Consider the following 21,698-nt stretch of genomic DNA (forward strand, 5'->3'; position numbering starts at 1 on the left):
TAAAGGGGTGAGACGGCATTCCCAGATGTATCATGGGCTTGTTTGGGTATGTCCAGGTGTTTATAAGGATCCCACTCGTCAATTGTGGGAAGGAGATCACATGGGGCTCTGCAGCGACAGGGAGATTGGGGTATGGAAATGTGATCCCCATTTCAAGCCCCCTGTGGCTAGGGTTGCCACCCGGCCAGTATTTTACTGGCCTAGCCGGTAAAATACCTGCCAAGGCCGGGGCCGGTATTACAAATTTACCGGCAATGTAGCTGCCGGTAAATTTGTAATGCGATCAAAAGGAGCCCTCGGCCTGCCCCTAATCCCCTGCACTTACCTTTTTTTTTTGCCTCTTCTGGCGTCCGCGGGTCACCGTTGTGTGGCCCCGCCCCTTTTGACATCACGCCCCGCCCCCAGCAGCCGGTAAAAATTTTTATAAAAGGTGGCAACCCTACCTGTGGCCGGCCTCAGTCCAGACCCCCATGATGAATAGGGGAGGGGTGCCGTGGGTTCAAATTCACTAGTGGGTCTCCATGATTTGTGAAGGCAGCCCTGCCTAATCATCATAACTGGTTGGGGCTTGCCCTGAATTTGACAGACATTGAGTCAGATTCTAAAGGCTCAGCCTGATCCACCTACATAAACCAATCAGCAAAGATCTGCTAATTCATTACCTTTGATTTAACCTCTTTACATTCTTAGTACTGCCCCTCAAAAAATCTCTTTGAGGCTGGGGGTCTAGGGCTATTGCCTTCTGTGCCTCACCCTAAGCCCAGCTGTGCCTGGAACCTAAAAAGAAGCTCAGTTACCTGGGAATTAACCCCTTTCCCACCTGCTGCTGATTTTAAACACCCCCCTCACCTGAGGCACCGCCCTCTCTGAAAATACCAGTTCAGCTTGTCCAGAGCCGTGGGGATGAGGAATCCAGCTGCACTGACTGGGATCTTATAGACTGGGGACGAAGTGCTGCCTCGCTACATCCCTTCAATGCACAAAGGGTTCCCACCGAGCAGTAAGGACAGAGACACGCTCAGATTCGGGGAGATTAGTCGCCCGGCAATAAATCTCCTCTTCTTCAGGGCGACGAATCTCCCCGCCGGCTAGAAGAGGTCCTGGCTGAGAATTAAAATAGGCCCTGACATTTCAAGTACACAGAGGCCCAATCAGCCCACATAGAGGCCCAAATAGCCCCCACCAGCCCACTAAATACTCACTCTCTATGGAACCTTATAGGTAGGGTTGCCACCTTTTCTGGAAAAAAATACCGGCCTTCCAATATATTTATCTATAACATTGGGATCAACCATCATTTTTACTGGCCAGGCCGCTAAAATACCGGCTAGGTGGCAACCCTACTTATAGCAGCCCATCTGGCATTTGCCAGAACCCACAGATTGCCAGTCCGGGCCTGGGCTAGAATGTAAATCGCAGGCGGGATGGCACTCGGATCACTTTGTTTTTCGAAGTCGCCTTATGAGGAAACATCCGGTGACTTTGGAAAACAAAGCGTTCCGAGTGCCATCCCGTCGGCAATTTACATTCTAGCTGGCGGAAAGGCATTGTGGGGAGATTAGTCGCCCAAAGAAGAGGCAATTTGTTACTGGGCGACTAATCTCCCCAAATCTCCATGTGTGTCTTTGCCCTAAAAAGAAACAATCAATTAGTAAAGGGAAAGCAAACCATTCTCCCAAAGGTGGAAAAAGCCACATGCAACTGACCCAAGACTCTTTCACTGCTCAAGGTCAGGGACTTCAAACCTTAAGTCTGTGAGTGGTTACCTGCAACTGCCAGTATTCCAATCATTCTTCCTTTAATTTCTTACATGCGACTAGGGTTGCCACCTGGCCTATTGCCTGTTACTGGCCTGACCGGCAAAAATGATGGCTGATCCCAATGTTATTAATAGGGAAAAAACAATATAAATATATAGGAAGGCCGGTATTTTTTCCAGAAAAGGTGGCAACCCTACCTACCATAGATCTTAGAAGAAACCTGGCTGACACTATCAATATGTCCCACTAAGAGGGACTCAGCCTGAAAGTTGGGGGAAGGGGGGCAGGAAAGGTGTGGCCTCTGGTGTGTCCCTCCCCTTTATAATCATCCTCCTCTGCCCTATCTGAAGTTAATGCTATGCAGCTGACAATACTAGGCAGTGTATGGGCTCAACTGACTACCAGACTGAGATCTGGACCAATATTGGGCACATCTGAAAATCTCATCAGGTGAATTGGAGTGTTGATGTGATCTTTGTCCACTGGAACGTCTACTCCTGTAGTTTGAACTGATCATTGGTCATCAATCAGGTCTGTCTGCTTTAGCCTAGGGCAAGTGATCAAACAGTTTATTCTTATGATAATCTCTGTAGTATTCTCCATACTAATATTCTCCACAAACATCAATAAAACAGCAATTATTGAACACCAACAGGTAGCGCAGGTAGTTGCTAAGCTGAGTTAAACTATATTAATGTGAATCCAATTAATGAGAAGGAATATAAATATGTAGATAAATACAATTATACAGAAAATGATCAATAGGCACAATAACCTCTGCCCTAACATTGTAGTCTCATTGGGATACAAAAAGCGACACCCTGATACTTTACTGCAGTGTTGGACTTGGTGTCTGAGGCCCACCGGTGCTGTCACCTCCCCCAATGGCTCCTCACAGCAAGTCCATGCCTCCCCTTGGCCTTTCCAGTACCTTGGGGATCACTTTTTGCAGCCACCTTGCTACCACGATTGGGGGGGGGGCAGGGGGAGAACACTGAGGAAGCCCAGGATCAGATCAGGGTTGGTGGGGCCCTCCGGGTTTTTTCCCGGTGTCACGCTGGTCCAGTCTGACAATGCTGTACTGTCTTAGGAAACCAATATGGCAACTTCTACCCATATGTATAAATAGTATTAAATTAAAGCCAAATATTAAAGCCTACTATCAAAAGAAGGCATGTTCTGGGCACGCAATAAGTAATACCCTCTTACTGTCTAACAATATGGCACCTGCTCCATATGTATAAATACAAATATACAGAGATGGAATGCTCTGGGCACACAATAAGCTATACCCTCATATTGTACTGTCTAAGGAAATCAATATGGCAGCTCCCACCCATATGTCAGACAGAGAGTCCCACAAACCGTGTTAAACTGGGCCCATTGGGGCTGCTGCTCAAGGACCCCCCCAGTCGCAAGATCCGTTGGCTCGTTTGGGGTCGTGGGGCCTATCAGGTTTTTTTCCCAAAGACAGACTGTTCTGGGCAAACAGTAAATTATACTCTCATACTGTACTGTCTAAGGGTAAGAGCACACCTGGAGATTCGAGGAGATTTAGTCGCCCGGCGACTAATCGCCTCTTCTTTGGGGTGACTTATCTCCCCAAACGGCTTCCCCCTGGTAGAATGTGAAATCGCCTGCGGCACGGCACTCGTGGCACTTCGATTTCTAAAGTTGCCTCACGTGGAAACTTTGGGCGACTTTGAAATCGAAGCGCCGCAAGTGCATTGCCGCAGGTGATTTTTCATTTAACAGGCGGAAGGCAGGGGGGATCTGCCCGTGTGCCAAGGGAAACACTATAGCAGCCTCCACCCATATGTATAAATACAAATATACAGAGAAGGAATCTAATACAAATAGCAGCCACTATGTACACAACTGCCTCAAATCTAAAGGGAATACGGTTTCTTTATATATAAATTACCATTGGGGGCCCAGATAAGTGGAAGGGGCAGCCTGATATCTTAATATACTACCATTGTGATTTTATCTTCTTTAACCTTGTTATGAGCCCAGCCACCACCACCAAAAAGGGGGACATAAACCCAATAATCATGGCAAAGTGATTGGCTGTAATACACAAGTAGTTCCCCATGCAGGGGCATCACACTGTGATTGTCAGTGGAGATTCTCATTGCAATAGAGCAGAGAGGGACTGGTGAAACCTGCAGGGCAGGGGGGGGGGTGGAGGGATGAAACCTTTCCCAAAGGGGGCGTGTCCAAGGTACTTAATGGGAGGAGCCAATTGCTGAGTGCTGGGTAACACCCTAATCAGGTGAGAGAAACTGCACTCATGGAATTATAAGTGGCTGCACTTGGGATGTTGATCGTTTGACAACAGGACTCCTGGCCCCATTCCATGGCTCTCCCGTCAGATCATACCTGTGCCAATGGTAAGTGGCTCTAAAATTTGCCAAAATCTCTCTCTTATCTGTTCTCTGCAACTGAGATTGATTGCTAATGATCCTTTACACGCTTTTCTATTAGTTAAAGGGACAGTCAGCCATTATTTGGGTGAAATGTCCCTTTTACAAGTCAATTTAAAGGGTAATTCCTATAGAGAATTGTAGAATCTTTTTGGAGCTAGGAGGGGGACCCCCAGTTTTTGTGCCGACACACACTTGTATCATAATCAGTTCTTGAGAAACGTGCAGCAACTCTGATGAACATGATTGTGATGTCAGGAGTCAGAAGCCACAGTGTTTTGGATTCCACGTCAAAGCCACTTTGTGTTGTGTGTTTCTAACATTTGGGTTTGGAACTGGTTCCTCAAGTCTTGATGGATTCCTGGGAATCAGTGGTGCAACAATTAACTGAAGGGGATATGGTTAGGGACAGGAATGTGATTGGGGTTTTGGATCCCCAGTCTCGGGTGTTGGGCACAAGGATTTGGGGAGTGAGTTGGATGTTGTTGCCTTTAGTGGTTTAATCCTCAAACAGCTGGAAGTAATGTGAGAGCTTCATTCTCACCTGCGCTGTGGGTCAGTGGTGTCTGAAAGGATATTGAGCCTAGATCTGTGTATGTATAACTTTATTTGTAAATCGCTGTTTAGGAGCTGCAATGCAGGGCCAAGGTATTTTGGCAAAGGCTTCAATCGTTGTCCCCCCCCCCACCCGGTCCTGCATTACCATTTCCCACCTTACCATTCCTATTGCCCCATGTACCTGTGTCAGCACCTATCATATTGCCCTTATTTGTACCTGTGCCAACGGCAGTCAAGCCCTCAGATTACCCCCAAACTCCCAATTTGTACCTGTGCCAGCATAAGCCAAAACATTCATCATATTGTTACCCCCAATAGTCAAAAAATCCATCATATTGCCCCTAATTTGTACCTGTGCAAGCAGGAGCCAAATATCCATCACATTGCCCCAAACATCTATGTACCTGGGTCAGACTGGGGCGATGGGACACCAGGAAAAAAACCCTGGCCCTCGTGGGCCCCTGCCGGCCCAGACCTGTCCCCCCGTTGCTGGCCTGCTTTTGCTCTTTTGTGCTTGTTTTGGGTTTTTTGTGCGCATACGCATGCATTTTTATGCGCTTCACTGCCGTCACTGTGGTTTTTTGCACACACACGTCGGTGAGGTTTTTGCGCATGTCAGGAATTTAACAGTCAGAGGGGGCCCCCAGGGACTGCCAGGTGGGCCCTTCGTTGTGCAGCCCCAGTGGGCCCCGAAGGCTCCAGTCCGACCCTGTTGCCAGCAGACACCATATTGCCTCATATACCTGAGCCAGCAGCAGCCAAATCCTCATATTGTCCCCAATCTGTACCTGAGCCAGCAGCATCCAAAAAATCCACAATATTACCCCCAAATATGTACCTGAGCCAGCAGCAGGCAAACATCTATCATATTGCCCCATATAATCTGTTTACCTGTGCAAGCAGAAACCAAAATATTGCCCACAAATATGCACCTGTGCCAGCAGTTACCAAGAGGGAGGTGGGGAGTGGTTCTGCCTGCAGTACGAATCATGGGCAAGAGGGGGTTGGAACAGGTGGTTTATAAAACTGAAAAACTAAAAGACCATGCAAAAAAGGGTTTAAAAAAAAAAGTAAAAATTCCTCTTAAAAGTGCAGCCCCCCCCATGATTGCGCCCTAGGCCTAGACTACTCTGCCTGCCCGTAGTTCCGGCCCTGCCGCAATGCATAAAAGTACAATATGAAAGGAGGACAAGTCACATAATAACTACAATAAGTATACACAGTACACAGAGTTTATATACGGACACAGAGCTTAAGTGCTATTTGGTAAGAGACACAGTAGGAAGGAGGTCCCTGTCCCGTAGAGCTTACAGTCTTAAGTGTCTGTGCAAGGATTTGTATTGGTTTATGTGTCCTACCTACTCAAAGGCATTTTCAGTACATTACTAGTAACGTTAAGTAGAGCCGAAATGTTACAGCTATAGTGGGTTCAAAACTTTGGCGACGAGTAGCACCTTGTGTCACTGCCCTTATAGTAGGGAAGAAAAGTCATTTATCCCTGTGCCACCAGCATTAAATGACATGTAAACCATCTGTGCAATAGAACCATAGGGCATCATTCCCAGGGAATTGGAGGAAAGGGGATTTCATGATCGGCATAGGACGGGGCTTTATTCTATGAGGGCAGTCAGATCATGTGAAACACTTACTGGAGAGCAGGAATAAATAGTGGGATCAAATGTGAATATACTAATTAGAGGACAGTTAAAGCCTACCATGTATATAAGACCCAAATGGCATTATTTGTACTGCATACATCCCCTCCGTTTGCCAGCGCCATTACGTTTCCGTAAAACCAATAGCAGCTTTCACCTTGGGGTTTCCCTAAAAACATCAGTGCATTTATATCTGCAAATAGCACATATGTGATGTAAAGTTCATGCAACTGAAGAATGCATGTGCCCCTTTAAGTGACTAGAGCAGAGAAAACCGCCATGAGTCAGTGAGGTTATAAAGGATCAACAAGTCGCTGACCCCTGACTTCTCTACATCCTGCCCATATCCCCGGTGGCTTTAGAAGTACAAGGGAGACCTGCTATTAGCCAATCCATTAACTACAAGTCCACACAGGTCAAAGAAGGAAGGGGATGGACAAACTGCTTTTTATGGCCTTAACTTCTTGTTTAACAGGATTGACATGTTCCACAATGTCTTTGCTCTGTTCCTTTCAGGGTGGGAAGTGTGTGTAAGCTCAGGTAGATGGAAGACGAGCCTTGGTCTTGTGGGACCTGAGGCAAAACAGACCTTGGAATGTTCCTTTATTTATGTTAAGTAGGAATGTCCAACCTACTCTACTCCGTTGAAAGGCCACAAGTTGGACAACACTGATGTGTAACTGTCGGCACCTTGCCCTACTGCCATCTTTCTACCAACAGGACAGGTGCTCTGCCCAAAGTTCTGGCTCTTGTAGACAGAGCTTACAATCTAGTCATCAGTTTGTTCTTGGCCCAGAAGTAAATCTACAGTTGCTTAAATCTAAAAAGCTCCCTCCTCCATTGAGAGGTTCCTTCTCTCATTCAACTGACTGTATAATTGATGTTGAGGTGACAGTGATCCCCCCCAATTACCCTTTGCTATCGCATTGCTCCTGCCTGCTGGGTAACTGTCTGTTGTGCTCGTCATCACTGGGGTCCTAGGTTTGATTCCGGGCAGGGTTCTATCTGCAAGAAGTGTGTAGGTTCTCCTAGAGGCACATTTATCAAAGGTCGAATTTTCAATTTTAAATGAGTTTTTAAAAACCCCCATAAACTCCTATGACCCCGAAATTTGACCAATCCAAATTTATTAATAAAATTTAATCTGTAAAACTCGGATGAATAGAATCGAATTGGATTCAAATTTAAAAAAACTTGATTTCTTCGAAAAAAAAAAACGGTAAGGAAGGATGCAAAAAAACTCAAAATTGATCCCTGGACCTCTCCCATTGACTTAAAACAGCAATTCAGCAGTTTTTAGGTGGCAAATATTTGAATTCAAGTTCTTAAAGGGCCAGAGAGTGATAAATCAAATTTTTTTTTTTTAAAAAAAACTCAAATCAAATTTGAATAACCCCCTAGTCGAATTTGACAGTTTTGACCAATGTCGGACTGGGACACCAGGGGCCCACCCAAAAACCTTAGACCAGGGGCCACCATAAAACCATAGACCAGGGGCCCACCATAAAACCATAGACCAGGGGCCCAATCTCAGTACTATTATTCTTCATCTCCTCACTGAACCTCTATTCGCCTAGTCTCTTTTCTTTACATACTATAATCAATTATTCCATCTATTTAGCCTTTTTGTTCTCATAGAAATAGGGAATGGCCATGAAATAGTCCAAAGTTTTAACAGCATGAGGGACCACTGACACCTGGGCCCATCGGGAGTTTTCCTTGTATCCCAGTGGGCCAGTCCGACACTGGTTTTGACCATAAAAAATCTTGAAAATTAGAATTTTCAATTCGACCCGTGATAAATCTGCCCCCCTAGTGTTTGTGTGGTGTCCAGAACATACAAGCAGGTTTAACTGACTCCTGCTAAGACAGACCATAGTGTGTGTGTGAATGTGATCGGGACATTAGATTGCAAGCTCCTCTGTGGAGGGACTGATGGGAATGATCTCTGTAAAGGCTGCTGAATATGTGAAATCTGAGCAAAGGACAAGAGTAATGTGCAATGTTTCTTTTATGCAGGCTCTCTAGTTGCATTAAGCTGCCCGTCGCGCCAGGTGCTGTGCCGGATCGAGATCGACCTCTCCATAAATCAGAACCTGACGTTGGACAATGGCTTGTCGCCTGCTGTAAGGCAAAACTATGACTTCCTTGTCGGTTTGCTGTTGGCCGTGCTGTCCAGCCTCCTAATTGGCACCAGCGTCATCCTCAAAAAGAAAGGACTCCTTCGTCTGTGTCACCAGGGAGGGACGCGTGCAGGTATGAGGGGGTGCAGGGGCAAAAAACCTAGGATGTGTAAAAAGGGCATATTTTCAGTAATATATATGTAAGCATGAGAACATCCACTTCTTAGTAAAATAAAGGTGCCCATAGACGTAACAATTACGATCTTTCTTGGAAAAGAACTTTCCATGAAAGATTGTTCGTTTCAATACACACGTGTAGAGCTGAATGGTCAGATATACGGGAAGAAACAATAGAATTCTACCTGTATCTGATGATTCAGCACTAACAATGGCCGATGTTTGGGTCCCTTCAAAGGCACCCAACCAAAATTTTCCGTCCAGCCCGATCGACCAGCCGACCGATATCCAAGTCTCCTGCCGATATCGATCATATCTCTTCCCACCATACACGCACCCAATATCGGATGAAAATTTTTTTTCTTACGATATTATCTGTGCGTCTATGGCCACCTTAACTCACCACTAGTAGAATAGTGGCCCAGATGCTGCTGACCCAGGGGCGGATTAACACATAGACTTGCCTAGGCTAGGGGCCCATAGTGGTCAGGGGCCCATGGGTTTTTTTTAACATTTTTTTTACTTTAAAAAAATTCACTGTCCACGATGTTTGCTGCTGGCTATGAGAAAATTTAGGCAAGGCGTCCAGGTGCTGCAAGTCATGTGCGTGCAAATCTCTCTAAAGCCGTGCTGTCTGCGGTGGATTTGGCGAGCACCAGTAACAGATGCATCAAGCTGACGTGGCACAAATGCGGTCTGAGTCTCCGGCTGAAGACATCATAACTTAAAAAAAAAAACATTTTTTTTAAATATCCAGGCAGCTATCTAGCAGCAGGTGCCAGTGGCCTAGGGGCCTCACGTGTCCTTAATCCGCCACTGCCCAGGCCCTCGGCTCAGGGGAGCGGACTATCCGTATACAATGTGAGAAAGGCACTCTAGGAAGCCACACATGGATCAGACCAAAAAACATTGGTTTAAAAAAAGTAGAAAAGATCTTTACTTAAACACAGTCATCTCGAGCTTTGTGCGTTTCGTGTCCCGAAGACACTTAATCATAGGCTTCATGATTCATAGGCGTGTCTTAGGGACATGAAACGCGTAAGGCTCAAGATGATTAAAGATTTCTGTTACTTTTTTTAATTATTTTTTTTTAACCGTTTTTTGGTTTGATCGACATGTGGCTTCCTAGAGCGCCCTAAACCTTTTTCACATTGTATACATATTTTCAACTGCCATATTTAAAATTGCAACTGATAATGGGATACTTGCTTTCCAAGGGCACAATTAGCACACCTTTTCTCATGAAGGAACAACATGTATTTGTAGCTGTGGTTACTAAGTGTGTTGCATTATGAGTAAGGTATTTGTCTTGGATTGTACTTGCCCCATTGATAACTGCAGTAGTAAATCAACAGTCTATTAATAGGTGCAAACACAGACTATATTATTATTATTATTATTATTATTATACCACTCCCTGCAGTTGCCTGTTGTGATTAATGAATGCAATTGTGATTATTGTGTATCTGCAGGTGCTGGTGGACATGGGTATCTGAAAGACTGGATGTGGTGGGCTGGACTATTAACAAGTAAGGAGGCAAATATCCCCTTTATCTCCCTCTTAGTCCAATATATAGAATAGCGCAGCTATAACATGGGCCTGGCAAGTCTGACTTGGAGTGGTGAGGCCCTACTGCTTTTCATTTGCTCAATTATCTCTTCCTCATCATCTATGTTACTAGAACTGGTGCAAATGTTGTGACTTTTTTTATTACCTAAGACCAATCGGGCCTTATATGGAGGTACAGTATGTGGAGTTACAGCTTCTCTTTCATTTACTTGTCCTTTCCTGACTCCATAAAGGGGTGGTTACCTTTTTGTATGTTACTGAACGATAAATTCTAAGCAACGTTTCATTTGGTCTTCATTATTTATATACAGGTACGGCACCTGTTATCCAGAATGCTCGGGGACTGCGGTTTTCCGGATAATGGATCTTTCCGTAATTTGGATCTTCATACTTTAAGGGGCAGATTTATCAAGGGTCATATTTTCGAAGTAATGGGAGCTCTTTTGAACTCCCATAACTTCGAAATTTGAATTAAAAAAGACCAATCAAAATTCACCAAAAAATCATTTTGTTTGTTTTTTTGGGTGAATAGGTCCGTTTTCGTTCGAATCGAAGTAATGGTGCATTCGATCAAATTCATTTCAAAGTTTTTCCAAAAAAACCTTTGATTTTTCAAAGTCCACCAATTGACTCCAAAAAGGTTCTAGGAGGTCCCTCATAGGCCAAAACAGCAATTCGGCAGGTTTTAGATAGCGAATGGTCGAAGTTGAATTTTTAAAGAGACGGTACATGATAAATTTCCGATTTTAGGATTTTTTTCAAATTCAAATCGAATTTGGACTATTCCATAGTCAAAGTAATCAAAAAAAATCGCTCAAAATTAAAATATTTAATTTGAATTTTCACTTGACCCTTTATAAATCTGCCCCTAAATAAACCCAATAGTCTGGTTCTGCTTCCAATAAGGATTAATTATATCCTAGTTTTGATGGAAGTACAAAGTACTGTGTTATTATTATAGATAAAAAAGGAAATCGTTTTTTTAAAATTTGGATTATTTGGATAAAATTTGAGTCAATGGGAGACTGCCTTTCCATAATTCAGAGCTTTCCGGATAATGGGTTTCTGGATAGCGGATAATGCTCTGTAAGGCTACAAATGTATAGTTACTGCACTTTTTATTATTCCTCGTTCTATTCAGTCCCTCTCCTATTCATATAACATAGAAATATTATATTATGGTGTCTTAATTCAATGCATGGTTGCTAGGGTAATTGGGCCCCTAGCAACCAGATGAAATTACAAGATGGTGAGCTGCTAAATTAAGAGCTAATTAACTTAAAAATCACAAATAAAAACCAAATGCTAATTATCTCCGAATATCACTTTCTACGTGAAACTAAAAGTTAATTCAGAGGTGATTAACCCCTTTAAAGTCAAAGGCAAATGAGGGAATGTGAATACAGCGTTTTACCTTTATATTGTCCATTGCTGAAAGTTCTCACATGATATTTGGGAATTGAAATGAAATCCCTCCTTTCGGGGGGCTCAGCTGGTCTCTTGAAGCCTTGACAGTATTTTTCTTTTCTTTTCACAGTGGGGGGAGGCGAAGCTGCCAATTTTGCTGCTTATGCGTTTGCACCTGCCACCATTGTGACTCCCCTGGGGGCGCTCAGTGTCCTGATCAGGTAATGGAATCACTTGGGAATGTGACGTGTCTGTACATGTAAAACACTGGGGGTGGGTCAGTAGTGTTCCAGTTCTATAATGTAACATTTATAGGAGGAAGAACCAGTTATAGCTCCCTCCTATACCGGCACAATCTGCCCCCTTGTTGTAAGTGATCATTTTTCACATTTATTCCCAAATGTCCATAGGTACTCAGAGAAAGCTTTCATGCAATTTCTCTAACACTTCTCCAACCTTTTTTGGCCCGGGGACCGGTGTAGAGCCATGTTTTTTGCAAGGACCTGGGAGGGGGTTGGGAGGGGGTCGGTGTTGTTAGCGTTGGTTGCTAGGTTCGGCGGCCCAGTTCAAGACTTTTGCCATGGCCCGGCGGTTGGGGGGCCCCTGCTCTAACAGACCTTTGGGCACTTCACCTAATGGTAGGACTACACAGACGATTTCGGGGTGATCCGACACGCTGCGACAAATGCATGCAACAGAAATAAGGTAAGAGATAGAAATGTTGATCCAACGCTGCGTCTGCATCCGACAGTCGTGTCAGATCAACGCTGCGACTTCATCAGACATTTCTATTACTTACCTTTTTTCCACCGCATGCAGTGTCGGACTGGCCCACCGGGATACCAGGAAAACTCCTGGTGGGCCCAGGTGTCAGTGACCCTCATGCTGCTAAACATTTGGCCTATTTCATGGCCATTCCCTATTTCTATTAGAATAAAGAATAATTGATTATAGGAGGTAAAAAAGAAAAGAAACTAGGAGAATAGAGGTTGAGTGAGGAGAGGAGGAATAATAGTACTGAGAGTGGGCCCCTTGTCTAAGCTTTTTGGGTGGGCCCCTGGTGTCCCTGTCCTACACTGGCCGCATGCGACTTGTCGCAGGGGTTTTGTCGCAGCGTGTCAGATTTCACCGAAAACGTCCGTGTAGTCCTACTACTGAGGTTCATCTCACACCTTCAATCTGTTCACTGGATGTTTATTTATCCTGCTGCTAAATCGGCAAAGAACTATGAGGCCAAAGCTCTCTGTTCTGAATGAAGGTGTAGCTCCTGCATTGTGTGGAAATGCTGCTTATTGATTCAGGAACGGTGTGCAAATACCAAGAAGGTCCCTTAATGTACAATTTACAAGCAGTCATTAAAGAAGGAAAGCTACTAAAGCAGTTTATTGCCAATAGTTTAGCCACAATAGTGCAAGAAGCTCTCTCTGTCTCTTTAGGATAGCAGCTGCTATATTAGCTTGTTGTGACATCACTTCCTGCCTGAGTCTCTCCCTGCTCACTCATAGCTCTGGGCTCAGATTACAGCAGGGAGGGAGAGAGGAGCAAACTGAGCATGCTCAAGCCCTAGCCCTGGAGGTTTAAGATGAAAACAGGAAGTCTGATACAGGAGCCCATGAGTACACAATAGAAGGAAAGAAATGTGGTGTTTCTTTTGACAGAGGACTCAGAGCAGCATTACTTTGAGGGTTTACTGGTGTATTTATATAGACCTTTCTGGTAGAGTTTACTTGATTTTAGCCTTTCCTTCGCCTTTAAATCTTTTTAATCCTTAAAAAGTATCAGCTTTGCTGCTTGAGTGACTTGAGTCCTGTGTTTGATTCCTACCCAGAGGCTCGCTGCACGGAGTTTCCTATCTTCATTTCCTATCATTCTTTCTATATCTAATCATTCTCTTACCCTTATGATTCCACTATAAACCAAATGGTAGCCTAAAACAGGATTATTAAATCCAAGCCCTAATCATGTTTTAATAGATATGAATTGATCTCTCGTCGCTTTCTCCTTTCAGTGCTGTGATGTCCTCATATCTTCTTGGAGAGCGTCTGAATCTCTTGGGGAAGTTGGGGTGTACTCTCAGTGTCCTGGGGAGCACTGTCATGGTCATCCATGCCCCTGAGGATCAAGAGGTCACCACTTTAGAAAGCATGACCCTCAAGCTGAAGGATCCAGGTACAGGAATAGAACCTTGAGTCTTGAATGATTAGCAATTCAGTTCATGCTAACCAACGCTAACATTTTATGTGTTTGTATTCCTCAGGTTTCATAGCTTATATCGTTCTTCTGCTGGTCTGCTGCTTGGTTCTGATCTTCCTCCTTTCCCCTCGTTATGGCCACACCAACATCCTTCTCTACCTGGCAATCTGCTCACTTTTGGGTGCCTTCTCTGTGTCTTCTGTGAAAGGTTTAGGAATTGCAATAAAGGGCCTGATCTCTGGACAGCCTGTTATCACTCATCCTCTGCCCTGGATCCTCATCCCTATCTTGATCTTATCAGTGGTTACCCAAGTCAACTACCTCAACAAGTCTTTGGACGTGTTCAACACCTCATTGGTTTTCCCCATCTACTATGTGCTGTTCACAAGTGTGGTTATAGCCACCTCCCTCATCCTCTTCAAGGAATGGGTTTCCATGTCTGCCTTGGATGGGGTTGGAGCAGTCTGTGGTTTTCTCATCATCATTTTAGGGGTCTTCATGTTGCACGCTTTCAAGGACCTAGACCTCAGTCTGCAAAGTCTTCAGCAACAACTGCAGACACCCCCCCCTTTACCTCCACTCCACTTCTCCTCAAAGGAAGACAAGATTTCGTTGATGGACCATATGGAAATAGAGGCCATAGACGGCAAACCGAAGGTCTTTGTCATTTACACTTAACATTGGCCAAGACATTTTAGCCTTCAAAGCTAATGGATTTAAGTTTTTAAAAGACACTATGTACAGAAACTGTGATGGAATACGTGGTTGCTTTATTCTGTTGGGTCGCAAAAAGCACAGAAAGACCACTATTGGAGATCATCCCCCTCTTTTTCAAATGCTATAATGGAAACCAGTTGGACAGTCTATGTCATAGCCCACATACAAAAGCTTTGATTTGCTATGAATGACATCATTCTGCCAGGAGCATTTGTAAATGTATTTAATTGTTAATTCAGGCCATATTCTGTATTGGACCCTCAAATACCGCAGAGTATAAAGGCATATCCATTGGGTATTGGTGGGTCGGTATCTCAGTGAAGGTTCTCTTGTTAGAATTGAACATGTTGCTTGGTTTAAATTGAACGGATGAGCATTAAATGTTATGCTTTTAGCAGAAGGACTGGAATAATATGCATAATATATCATGGCTAGCTGCTCTAGGTATTGGGCATTAAAATGGGGCACAAAATCTCTTGCTAGCTTGATCTTTGCTTCAGCCAGAATACCCGAAGAAGGAGCCTACCATCTCCTTGTCCAGCCATTACTAATATTTTTGTCACTATTTTGTATTTTTCTGGATAGCCTTGATATCCTGTATAGTTTTTTATATATTTTTTGCTGTCTAATTACTAATCTATTTTTAAAGCACTGTCCTTTTGTAAAGTATAAAACCTTCCTTTTTTTTTTTAACACCCTCCTTTCTGAATTTGTACAAAGCAGTTCTGACTATTGAAACATTTTCAGCAGATTTATGTTGTGGACTCTGCCCCTACAGTGTTTTTGGCTCGGGTTGAAGGGAGATCGCCAAAGTTTGCTCCCTGCCAAGGGAGGATCCTGTCAACAGATATCTTTCAATGGGTGAGATTATAACTATACAATGAGTGTTGGGGGTGTTGTGCCAGAGAATCTCCTGATGGGCCCCAGCCAAGGACAACAGCCACCAGCCCTTCATTATTCCCACCAAAGCTCTATATGACAAGCATTACCTGTAGCACTGTCGTACATCTAATAGATATGACACTCTAAGGGGGTTATTTATCAAAGTCCGAATTAATCTCAATATTTTCTGCTACAAACTCTGATCAAATCCACTCGGGTTTTTAAACGTATTTATTATTACATTTTCCTGAAAATGTGCTTTGCGGAAAAAAAAAATCAATTTTCGATTTTGTTTTGGCTTTTTCATCCAATTCTTCACGATTTTTTCAGATTTTTCATCTGAAAACTCAGATTTTTGCCCAAAAACTTTGGGGTATTGCACGAAACCCAAACCCAGCGCACATCAAAAAATCATTGGGATTTCTCCCATTGACTTATATGCAACCTCGACAGGTCTGAGATGCCGGATTTTCTGATTTGGACTTTTCCACCCTCGGGCAGGGTCGGGACCCCCGCAGCGCCCCCTACTGTGATGCTGCACATGTGCGAAAGGAGCCGCGCACCGCAAGTTGTTTTTTTTTGTAGGGCCTGTAGATATGGAGAGGGGGTCTGGCCCGGCGGGGCCCATGAGGGCCGGTGCCCACTGGATTTTTTCCCGGTGTCCTGCCGTGCCAATTCGCCCCTGCCCTCGGAGTTTAATAAATTGCAAAAAAATTGTGGTTTTTAAAAAGTCAGATTTTATTAAAAAATAATCACAAATTTTTTCATGATTTTTGCATTCTGAGTTTAGTAAATAACCCCCTAATAGTGTCAGGTTCTCTGATGGGCCTTAAAAACACAGTCCAACACAGTCACTATAAAATATATATATGGCAATTGGTCTCAATCTGTCAATTATTCTTTGCTTATGAGCCCATCAATCCTGAAAGCACTGGGGGAGCAAGGGGTGCGTGTGGGCCAGGGCCCTCACCCCCTCAGGCCCCCCCGGCAGCCCGACCGCCACTGAAATGCAGGCCGTACGGAGGGGGGAGGGGGGCGGGGGCCCGGCTGTGCGTCACGCACCAGGGCCCGCCCCCCTCTAGTTACGGTACTGCCTGAAAGTGCTGTGACCAAGTGGCCTATACTTAGAAAGGGTTTTAGTTGGACATGCCAGTAATATGGGTATTGTTAATCTACTTTAACCATTATTATAGGGAATTAATTTGCTACTTTCACCTTAAGATACTGAACCAACATATTTCCCGGTGCTTTAATCGCCTTCCCTTCCTTGACAAGTAAAGGTTCTGTTCTGTCCCGTGAGAAATTCCTAATAATGAGCTATGTGATAATTTTATAGTATTGAGCTATTAAACGGAGTATAGGTTGATATAGATAAACATAAGCTGCTTCCTAAGGGAAACGTCTACTAATGAAATGGTGAATAGACCATAGTGCAAAAGTTCTGTAGGCCCTATTCATGCAACTATCTGGTTTTTGGGAGGGATCTACAATTGTGGCTACTTTCCCATTGTCTTATTTGCTGTATTGTACTCATTTCACACCATCAGATATAATAACATTTTTAGCATGAGTATAATGTCCCTTTAGACCAGGGGTTGTTGAACCCCTCAGTTCTAGACTCACTTGGATCTCCCACCTTAATCCATGACCCCAAAGGAGAACTAAAGCTTAACCAAAGAAGTAGCTAGAAATGTTGTACATTATGGGGCATATTTATCAAGGGTTAAAATTTCAAAATTCAAATTCAAAAAGACCAACCGAAATTTGTGGCGAGGCCACATAGGCCCGGGCCTAGGGCGGCAAAAAATTAGGGGCGGCATGCCGCCCAGCCGCATTATAGGGACCTGTGCGTCCCCACTCAATAGCGCCTTTGCCGGCGCTTACACGCAGGTGCGCATGCGGGGAGTGTGGGTGCACGCACGGGCGCCCGATCGGACTGCGCGGCCTAGTGACACCCGCCCGAGAAATCCGGGCTTGTCAGTGCAGAGAAAAACTGGACTTTCCAGTACAAATGAGGGACTGCAGGTTAAGCTGTCAAAAGAGTAACTTTCTTTATGAAAAGGAGACAATTGGGAGGTATGCTTCTGTATTAGCCCAAGTCAGTAAAGATCTGTGTCTCCAAAGATGCCCCAGTAGCTCCCCATCTTCTTTTCTGCTGATTCACTGCACATGCTCTGTGCTGCTGTCACTTACTGAGCTTAGGGAGCCACTCACAATATACAGTACACATAGAATAGAAATGTCACAATATAAGGCTGATTAGTAATTAATACACATAATTACTACATGGCAGCACAGAAACCAGTGCAATTAGCATCAGAATTGAATAATCAGCAAACCTGTAGCATCAGCTTATATTACAGCCAGGGAAGCTCATTTTCTGCTGGATAATTAGTGACGAGCCCTAAGCTTAGCTTCTCAACAGCCAATCAGAGCCCACTGAGCATGTGAGTGTCACAGACACTTTCCAAGATGGTGACCCCCTGTGACAAGTTTGAAGTCCTGGATCATTGCTGCTATTGACTTTAGGCTGGTGCAATAAGCTCACTATATAAAATATGGCATTTTTAGTCCTATTCATTTTAAGGGTTTAGTTCTCCTTTAAGCTAATAGCAAGTATTCAAATGAAGGCAACACAAAGAAGCAAAAATATCCTTTTAAGACAGAAAACATGTCATCTTCCCAACTCTCATTCCAACTGGCCTTCAGGCTGAGCTCCCACTGCTACTGCTCAAACTGCCCATCCCACTAGAAGGGAACACCCAGGGTTTGGTACCAAACCAGTGTAACCTTTATCCTAGGATGAAATACATACAGTAGTAGGTAGGGGGTATTTAGTGGTTTGTAGCAGTGGTGTAACTAAACATTACTTGGCATCATGGCAAATTTATTTTAAAGCCCCCCCAAATTTCCAGAGGTTGTCCTGTTTTACCAATGCATATTGAAATGGCTCGTTAATTAGGGCCTTGTGGGGCCCCTATACGTTTTGGGCCCCTCTGTATTACGCCTCTGGTTTGAGTACAGAATTTTAGAGCAGGTGAGGATGAAGATCAGCAGATTTTGGTTTGGGTTTCTGTACTTTAAGGGGCAAATTTTGCTTATGGTTGAATATCGAGGATTAATTAACCCTCAATATTCGACTGTCGAATTGAAATCCTTTGACTTCGAATATCAAACGATCGAATGAAAAATCATGAGTTCGATTCGAAGGATTTTAATCCATCGATCGAACGATTTTTCCTCCACCTAAAATAGATACCAAAGCCTATGGGGACCTGAAGGCGGCTGTTCGTCACTTCCGCATTCGAGACTTCGGCTTTTGGGCACTTTCGCATTCAGGACTTCGGAAGGAGGCGGCACAGCTTCGGGCCTCTGCGCTGTCAAGGGGGGCCCGGCTCTTTCAAAAGTTCAGCACTGCTGGGGCCCCCCTTGACAGTGCCGGAGCCCAAAACTGTGCCGCCTCCTTCCAAAGTCCTGAATGCGAAAGTGCCAAAAAGCCGAAGTCTCGAATGCGGAAGTGACGAACAGTCGAAGTCCCGAAGCAGCGAAAAGACCTGAAGTCATGAAAATAGCTGAAATTGAAGTCCCGAAGCGGCGAAAAGATCCGAAGTAATGAAAACAGCCAAAGTCCAGAAGCGCCGAAAAGACCCGTAGTCACGAAAACAGACGAAGTCCCAAAGCGGCGGAAAGACCCGAAGTCAAGAAAACAGCCGAAATTTAAGTTCTGAAGCAGCAAAAAGACCCGAAGTCACAAAAGGATCCGAAGTTGAAGTCCTGAAGCCCTGAGTTCAATTCTACTGAACACCCATGTGTGTTTTTTTTGTTTTTTTTTAATTCCCTGGCCACCAATGTATTATTTTAATACTCTATAGGCCCCTGTCATCAATGCTTTTTTTTTTTTTTTTAAAAGATTCATTGGGGCCCCAATTTTTTTTAAACTTGTATGGGGGGCCCTGGCGCCAATGTTTTTTTTAAAAAAATATTCTTTGGGGCCCCAATTTTTTTTTAACTTGTAAGGAAGGCCTGGCGCCAATGTTTTTTTTTAACCTATAGGGGGCCCTGGTCACCAATAGCTTTTTATGACTTGTGTGGGGGGGGGTTAAATTTTAAGTGCTGATGTCTGTGTGGTCTTTTAACTGTGATATAGAGTGGGTGGGGTCTGGGGCGGGGCTTGGGGGCCGGGTGGGCGGGGCTTGGGGACTGGGTGGGTGGTGGACCCATGAAAATTTTGTTGTTGCCCCGTGATTTCTAATGGCGCCCTGCTTCTGGGTATATGATGACGTTAGTTGTGGTCCATGATGATATTGTATCTGTTTTGATAGTGGCCAGCAGTGATCCCTTTAAATCCCATATATCTTTTACTGACATTACAGCAGTACTGCATGTATATGGGGCCAGGCCATCGCCCCACCTTTCCTTCATCCCACGGAACCTTCTATATTCGGCTTCTGTCAGCTGCTCCAGTTTCATTCTGGAAGCAGCTGCCCGGGGGTTCACCAAGGAGAAGCCAGAAATAGACTCCAGGGCAGAAGCTTTTTCATTAGATGAAGCTTACGGTGTCGGATGTGGCAGGTCAATTCTCATGAATTATTAAGGATCAACTCCAAATGTGCCGGGTGCTGTGTAAATGTGCTTATTAATGGTATGCTCTCAGCACTCTGCTAATGGGCCCTACACCTGTCCCAATAGTCTTTACCCCCATCACAAACAATGAGACATTCCATGACACCAACTGGCAGGAGCCCCTTTCAATTATTTTTTTGTATGAGTGTGATATTGTCAGACAATTTGCAGTTGTTTTTCATTCTTTTATTATTTGTAGTTTTTGAGTTATTTAAAGGAGAAGGAGTTTATTGCCAATAGATTAGCCACAATAGTACAAGCTATAACACTATATTTATTCTGCAGAATGCTTTACCATACCTGAGTAACAGCTCTAGAAGCTCTCTTTGTTTGTTTAGGATAGCAGCTGCCATATTAGCTTGGTGTGACATCACTTCCTGCCTGAGTCTCTCCCTGCTCACTCATAGCTCTGGACTCAGATAAAAGCAGTGAAGAGGAGAGAGGAGCAAACTGAGCATGCTCAAGCCCAAGCCCCGGAGGTTTAAGCTGAAAACAGGAAGTCTGATACAGAAGCCCATGAGTATACAATAGAAGGAAAGAAATGTGGTGTTTCAGACTCAGAGCAGCATTCCTGGTTCATTTATATAGACCTTTCTGATAAAGCGTACTTAATTTTAGCCTTTCCTTCTCCTTTACCTTTTTATACTGCAGCTCTCCAGTTTGCAATTTCAGCCATCTGGTTGCTAGAGTCCAAATTACAATAGCAACTATTCCTTGATTCGAACGAGAGACTGGAATATGAATAGGAGAGGCCTGAATATAGTAATAAAGAAATAGCAAAATAACACATTTGTAGCCTTACAGAGCATTTGCTTTTTAGATTGGTCAGTGAAAAAAATCAGAGGACGGCAAATTATCCAAAAAAAACTATAAAATAAAAAAAAATAAAAAATGAAGGTTAGTTGAAAAGTTGTTATTCTATAACATAATAAAAATTAATGGTGGGAGAAAGAAGAAGTACAATTGCTTTTGAACCAATGTTTGAAACAGGGATGCACCGAATCCAGGATTCGGTTCGGGATTCGTCCAGGATTCAGGGATTCAGTCTCCAAATCTTAATTTGCATATGCAAATTAGGGTCAGGAAGGGAAATCTGTGACCTTTTGTGACAAAACAAGGAAGTTCCCACCCATAGTTTTCATATGCAAATTAGGATTCAGATTTGGTTCGTTATTCAGCCGAATCTTTTGCGAAGGATTTGGGGGTTCAGCCGAATCCAAAATAGTGGATTTGGTGCATCCCTAGTTTGAATCACAAAACTGATTCCCCAACCTAGTTTGGGTCCTCAAAGAAGCAGGTTAAGAAACACAGGCATAGGGGCATATTTATCAAGGGTCGAATTTGGAAAACTTCGAAATTCGAATTCAAAAAGACCAGTGGAAATTACGTATTTTTTTGTTGAATAGGTCAGTTTTCAATAGAATAGGTCCTTATTCGGCCGAATTAGAATTGCTGAATCGAAACAATAACGCATTCGATCGAATTCGAAGTCAAATCAAAGTTTTTCCCCCCAAAAAATTAAAGTCCCCCAATTGACTCCAAATAGGTTCTAGGAGGTCCCCCATAGGCTAAAACAGCAAATCGGCAGGTTTTAGATGGCGAATGGT

The 21,698-nt window shown here is 43.9% G+C and overlaps 1 protein-coding gene across 2 annotated transcripts; it reads left to right on the top strand.

Moving 5' to 3' along the window:
• Positions 1 to 3,995: 3,995 nt before the first annotated feature.
• On the top strand, positions 3,996 to 15,275 carry nipal4.S (NIPA-like domain containing 4 S homeolog). Of its 2 annotated transcripts, none has more exons than XM_018254285.2 (6): positions 3,996 to 4,153; positions 8,419 to 8,655; positions 10,172 to 10,228; positions 11,807 to 11,897; positions 13,685 to 13,845; positions 13,934 to 15,275. In XM_018254285.2, the coding sequence occupies exons 1-6, from the start codon at positions 4,120 to 4,122 to the stop codon at positions 14,545 to 14,547; spliced, it is 1,194 nt and encodes a 397-aa protein (XP_018109774.1). In that variant the 5' UTR covers positions 3,996 to 4,119; the 3' UTR covers positions 14,548 to 15,275.
• Positions 15,276 to 21,698: the final 6,423 nt, after the last annotated feature.

Source organism: Xenopus laevis, chromosome 3S (assembly GCF_017654675.1).
Source record: "Xenopus laevis strain J_2021 chromosome 3S, Xenopus_laevis_v10.1, whole genome shotgun sequence".
NCBI classification, from domain to species: Eukaryota; Metazoa; Chordata; class Amphibia; order Anura; family Pipidae; genus Xenopus; species Xenopus laevis.

Bases quoted from the DNA above. Each gene is read 5' to 3' on its own strand.
- nipal4.S (XM_018254285.2), top strand. From the start codon at position 4,120: ATGGCTCTCCCGTCAGATCATACCTGTGCCAATG. The intron at 10,229-11,806 runs GTAAGGAGGCAA...TTCTTTTCACAG, and splicing joins GTGGGCTGGACTATTAACAA to TGGGGGGAGGCGAAGCTGCC. The intron at 11,898-13,684 runs GTAATGGAATCA...TTCTCCTTTCAG, and splicing joins GCGCTCAGTGTCCTGATCAG to TGCTGTGATGTCCTCATATC.